At 44.0% G+C, this 6,263-nt stretch overlaps 1 protein-coding gene across 1 annotated transcript; it reads right to left on the reverse strand.

Annotated features, from left to right (window-relative positions):
* Positions 1-10: 10 nt before the first annotated feature.
* Positions 11-4,412, reverse strand: DKK4 (dickkopf WNT signaling pathway inhibitor 4). Its single transcript, XM_010957855.3, has 4 exons — positions 4,063-4,412; positions 2,868-3,018; positions 2,195-2,347; positions 11-1,310 (listed from the first exon to the last, which is right to left on the reverse strand). Exons 1-4 carry the CDS (start codon positions 4,171-4,173, stop codon positions 1,060-1,062), a joined length of 666 nt encoding a protein of 221 aa, XP_010956157.1. The 5' UTR covers positions 4,174-4,412; the 3' UTR covers positions 11-1,059.
* Positions 4,413-6,263: the final 1,851 nt, after the last annotated feature.

A 6,263-nucleotide genomic window follows, 5' to 3' on the forward strand; every position in this document is an offset into this window, starting at 1 on the left:
AATGGTAGCAGATCTTAAATGGGAAGTTTTATTTTCTCATTTTTCTGCCCTTAGGCTATAAACCACATCACCTCACTACATTTCCTCCTGTATCACTGAGTGTAAATTACTCAATTAAGGTGGACCCAGAGGCTGGCCTCTGGGAGAGGGTTCAATATCTTTTAGAAACTAGAGAACTTCATAAATTTACCTTTTTTTCTTTGCTTGGCCCCATATTCATTTTTGTAATATGTACTTATGACCTAAATAGAAGAACAGGTGTGTGGTTTATCTCTCAAATGAGATCTGTAGCAGTGGATTATAGTCCATCCATAAGAGCTTCCCTAATTAAAACCGCCTCCAGCATGCACCCATACGTACAAAACATGGCCTCTTAAACTTCGAACAAACCAAAATTTCACTTCTTTGCCCTGGTTTTCCTCCGACATAACTTTTAAGTTCAGATGGTCAAAATGTGTAAGTAAAAGCATTCCTTGAAAGCCCTAGCTTTCAAATACAGAAGTTAGATAAATACAAAATATAAAAAATTGTCAAATGGTAAGTAAAGCTACTAAGAACAAAATATGTGAAAATGCTTTAATACTTGCAAAGAACTATACAAACTATATAAGATATTACCCTCTGAATCTTTTTTCTTTGTTAACCAAATTATTTTGGAGTGAAATGGCATTTCCCTTCCAGGAAATCAAAGAATATAAACAATAGGGGTTTTAAGGAAAAATAAAGTATTTGCTGGGATAATTTTCACTGGTGAGGTTAACAACAAGATACTATCACCCCCCGCCCAAGTACTGTCAGGCACCAGAATGTCACCAGAAATTACTTAAAGATTTATTTGAACTGAATTGCTGGATCACAATTAAATTCATTACAGAATCACAGCACTTTTCTGCTCAAATAGACGATGAGCCAAAGCTAGTTTCCATTCATGACAAGGCAGCGTCCTCAGTTCTCCAGCTCAGTCTGTTTTAGTTGCTCCAAGATTTGGTTTTGAGAGATATTCGTGTGGAAAAGTTTTAAGTTAACGTCTGGGACTCCTGGCTGAAGACGAGCCGCTCTTTAGATTTTCTGGCACACTCTTAACCGTGCGCTCTGGCGGGTGCCAGCCCCTGGACTTCGACAGGACAGTCCAGGACCACAGTCACAACGCTGGAAGATTTCTGGAGCTTGGGCAGGCTCTTTGTGCCCTCTCCTGGAGCAGACCTGTCCCTCCAGCAGGACTGGCTTGCAGATTTTAGTCCAAAAATGACGAGCACAGCAAAGCCCAGGTCCGCAGTCGGATGTTCTGAGGCAGCTTCCTCCCTCCTGTCCTGGAACAGGATCGACACGGGCTTTAGTGATGAGCGGGGAGCATCGTGGCACCTGGGGGTGCGACTGGGACGAGGCACAGGGTGTGGGACAAGCCACAGAGCAAAGGCAGAGCAGCGTACCAGCCTCCTGAGCTAAGAACCACCAGGAAATGCACATTTCAGCCCTGCCTAACAGTTTATTGTTTTATAAAGTTAAAACACTGATCAAAGAAAGATGGGCTGTCTAGCCTTGAGAAATGAAATAAATATCACCCGTCAGTGTTTTATTCAATGGGATTTGTACTGACACAGTGAGAGACCATTGCTTGCACAGGGGCCAGTTAACCTGAAGACACAAACAAGAATGGCCAGTTCACCACCTTCCAACTTTCTAGCAATTTTATATCAAAGACTGGAATTTGAGACTACAATTTTGTAAAAAAAAAAAAAAAAGAACAACTTGGAGAAGGTTGTATTTGTCCGAGGATGAAAAGTTATTGCATCTATGTTCATCTCTCTTTTCTTTTGGATTCTGAAGATCTAGAAAGGGAAATTTCCATTTGTTAAATTATAGGCTGTGAGAAGATGTGTCTATAAAACTTAATTAAACAATTAAAGGCTTTCCTGCTAATCAGTCCATTATCATGGCTCTTCCCGGGTCCTCTTGGTCTGCCAACTACCTTATACTGCTGCCCACGTGATCCCCGTAGCTGTTTGTGGAAAGAGATTAGAAACAGGACATGCTCTCTATGTGTTTCTGGGGTGGAGAGAAACAAAGTCAGTTTCAGCCTATCCTTAACAGCCTTGGAGGAGAAAATGTTTTTCTTAAAAAAAATATATAATATACGTGTGTGTGTATATATATATATACACACACACATACATGCTTAGACTGCTGCTCTTACCCTTACTGTCTTGTGAATTTTTAATATTTAGCTTCCTCTTGGGTTTGTTTTCCCGCGTGGGATGCCCAGTTGTTCCTTTTGTATCCAAGTCATCTTGGTCATCAGTCTGCCTTTCCAGTATCAGGGTGGCATCTTCCATTGCAGTACAAACATCTGAGAGGCAACCAGGTGTAGTTAGAGGATCAGAACCACAGACAGGCTCATTATCATACTGGCACACAGTTTGGCGGTACCTCTGCCTTCAGTTTATATATAACTTACTAGATTTCTGGGCATAGGCACTAAATATTTACATCTCACATGTGGCAAAGAAGGCGGTGAAGTAATTAATGGAATCCAAGTGAAAAAGGGAAGAATTTGAAAGATTCCAACTTGAATCCTTCCTTTAAAATCATCTCCAAGTTATTGGCAAGAGCTGTTGCCAGGACAGAAGCTACTTTGTGCTGCGTCGAGAAAAGGCAGCTGCGTAAGTTCACTTCAAGAATGAATCCAGGAACCTGAAACTAACATGGTAAATCAATTACACTTCAATAAAAATTTCCTTTAAAAAAGGGAATGAGTCCAGGAAACCTTTAGAGAGTGCCTGTCATGGAATATACTAGTCTATGAGATTGGGATGTTGTCCCCAGTTCGCTGAAGCACAGCCGTCCTGCGCGGCTCTGTACTGACTCACCGTTCACGCAGAGCGACCCCGGGCAACACATGGCATCCCGCTGGCACCGCCTCCGCAGTCCACGACAGGTAGCACAGAATGGCTTCTCATCTTGGGGTCTGAGACAGAACTTCCTGGTACTGCAGTCCTTGTCAGACAAGCACTGTGAACCCTGTGAGGAGAAACTCTTGTCATAGGGCTAGAGAATCCAGTGCGATGAAGATGACTTTTTATATTCCAGGCGGGAGATGGGGGAAGCCAAATCAGCGTGGCACTTTTAAAGGCAAACCTCAGGCAGCATCTCAATTTTTCACTGTAATCAATTTTCTCCCACAAAGGGGAGATCTCGGATCACCAACCCAGAGACCTATGTGCTGCAAAGGTTATTCGTGTTTGGAAAATCGTCCCACTTTCAAAAATCAGAATTTAATTTTCTTGTGCTCTTTGTGAAAATGGAAGAAAATGTTTTCCCATGTGTGTCTTACAGAAGGTGGTGAGATTTTTGATATACCTCTAGAAGCCATGCTGCAGTTTAATTAAATGTAATGTTGGTGTTTGTGGCTTTTCTGTTTGACCTTTTACTCTAGTGAATCATATCAATCACCATGTGCCAGGTAGCTCCTCGGTGAGTCTCAACCCAGTCAAATGTCCTTTGATTTTTCGTGATGTCTCATTTGCAGGGAAACAGATACCAAGGACTGATTTTTCTTATCTACAGTTGATGCTTCTTTGTGTAAATGTGTATGAAAGGATCCATAAAATGTAATGAGACAGCGACAAGCCTGTGCACCTTGGCACGCAGCATTTAACTCCTAACTCCCACATTCCCTGGCTGTGTGGCCTTGGTTAAATTCCTCAGCGTCTCTGGGTCCCATTTCCGTCACCTGTAATTAGGAGGTGTGATAACTATCTCAAGCCTGGGGAAGAGGAAATGAGATCTTGTGCATAAGAGGCCTGGCCCATGGTACAGCTTTCTAAGGTTAGTTTACTTGCTGACTGATGGGTCAATTTATAGCTCAGTGTCCTGACAAGTCGCTCTGCTTACTTGGTGAGTAAAATTTAAGGCGGCTGGATTCTACCAGGGTGTTTTCCCAATTCCTAAATCCAACGCACCGTCTGGATGAGACCTTTCCACCACGGATCTGAGTGATGGTTTACACCTGAAATCCAGTGCCCCACCGCGAGCGCTCAGCCCTCCTCCCTCGCTGTGCGTTACCTTCCGAGCCCCCTGCGCGTCCGCAGAGCTCTTGATGTTGTTGAAATCCAGAACCAGAGCCCCCAGGGGAGCGCACAGCCAGCCGAGCCCCAGCAGGACCACTGCCACCATCCTCGACCTTCGAGTGCTCCCAGAGTCCTCCGTGAAGCTGGGCTGCGCTCAACCCACAAGGGAGTTTTTTTGCCAAAATGGAAAACTCAGCAAGTGGCCTGTGATCGTTTTTGCTCAAAGAGAAGCCAGTCCTTGTCTCAGGCAGGTGTGTGAATAGGACGCGCGAAGTCCGACCAGCAGGCTCCCTCTGAAACCCTTTATAGATGTGTGCCCTCCTCCCGTCTCCCTCCCCCCGCCTCCATTTCCGTCCTTCTTACCCCACACAGGCTTCAACAAATCCCTTCAAATCTGTTTGATCAATAGTTCAAAACAAGGACTCCATGGAGGGAGCGCACTGTGCTTCTCCTTCGGGGGTTGAATCCCTCTTAATTATTGCGTATCAAAGTTAGTTCAAAGGGCCAGCAAAAGAGCAGGATGTCGGTATCAAAGGCAGACTCTGATAATCACCTGCATTTCCTACCTTCAGTAATCCTTTAGGGGTGGAGGGAGTCTGTTCTAAGATCTGTTTTCACAGCTAATTGTGCTCCAAGAAAGAATGAATCATATTAGCCAGTATGCTATGATACAGGATGCCAAAAGCAAATGAATTACAAAATATACTGCGAATCTTTAAATCGTGCTCAGATAGCGAAGGCAGATGGGAAAGAGAGAAAATGCCCTCGGATTAGCCCTGGCATCCAGATGGAAAAATCCCCGTAGCTTCAGAGCTGTGAACCTACCCACACCTGTTCTGAACTAAACGTCAATTGGAAAATAATTCTCCTTCAAATAAAAATTGAGCTGCTGGAAGTTAGGATTAGTTAATTAAGAAAATAAGGAGATTTATTAAAATTCCTCCTTTTTTTTGATGGAGGGGACAACCACCGAAAGCTCATTTTATACAAATTCACACAATTCAGTAGGGGGTTCAGATGCATTTTATGATGTAAGTTGCATTCGATCTGCAGGGGATTTAATTTGTGTCGCGTGATGTTAAATCGACTTCAGCAGAACAGGTCTCTGAGCCTCTAGCTAATTTCACGTGGAATTTCACGCATTTCAATTTTCTGAGTTTGAATTTCTTTGTGGTGGGGAGGGAGGTAATTAGGTTTATTTATTTATTTACTTTTTGGAAGAGGTACTGGGGATTGAACCCAGGACCTCATGCATGCTAAGCATGCACTCTACCACTTTGAGCTATACTCTCTCACCTCCCCCCCCATGGACAGATGCTATTTAAAATCTAAAAATGCATGTTTTCTATGCCATCAATGGCAATCTTAGCATTGCTGGGTCTTCCTCCAGAGCAAGCTGACACCAGTCCATCGGAATCTGACATTTTATATCAAGGGTCCACTCTCAGCCTCGAGCATTGCCTGGTGACCCAGTGACTGACGCAGGTGGTCTGAGACCCCGTTACTTGGCTGTAGATTCCTGTCTGTAGGTCTGCCTGTCTTACTATCTTATGGAGCAGCGGGAGCCACTTCTTCTGCGATTTTTTTTTTTTCCCCCACATACACACCGACAACATCAAACACCCTTTGATAGTATGATCGGCCTGGTGACTAGGAGTGTTCCAGAATTTATTTTGAAGTTGGACAATTATGACCAAAGATAAAGGAGAGCACCCCAGGGCTCACTCTCTGCTGGATTTCTCTGCTTCCTGTTACCTAACTGAAGAGAGACTATCTGGACAACAAAGGCCTCTAGCAAAACACACAGATGAAAAGGACTGGCACAAACATTCATTGAGCACTTTGTACGTAGTAGAACCTGTGCTTGGATGTTGGGAATAAAAGATAAAACACAGTCCTTGCCCCTGAGATAAAAGTGGAATGTGGGGCTGCAGGCTCACAGAGAAGGGCATGATTAGACCTTCTGGAGGAATGAAGGAATGCATCTATGGAGCAGGTATTATTTGAGCTGGGTTTTGTGGGATGAGTAGGAGTTTCCTAGGTTGAGAAGCAGGGGATGGTCTCACCCCAGGCTCAGAGAGGGAAGTGTGTGCAGGGGCAGGAAGGTGCATTTCGGCTCTAGAGAGAGATTCTGTGGGACTGGTGATGGAGAGAAAAGTTAGACTGCAAAGAACCTGATACACAGAGGAAGAAAAC

Source organism: Camelus bactrianus, chromosome 26, assembly GCF_048773025.1.
Source record: "Camelus bactrianus isolate YW-2024 breed Bactrian camel chromosome 26, ASM4877302v1, whole genome shotgun sequence".
NCBI classification, from domain to species: domain Eukaryota; kingdom Metazoa; phylum Chordata; class Mammalia; order Artiodactyla; family Camelidae; genus Camelus; species Camelus bactrianus.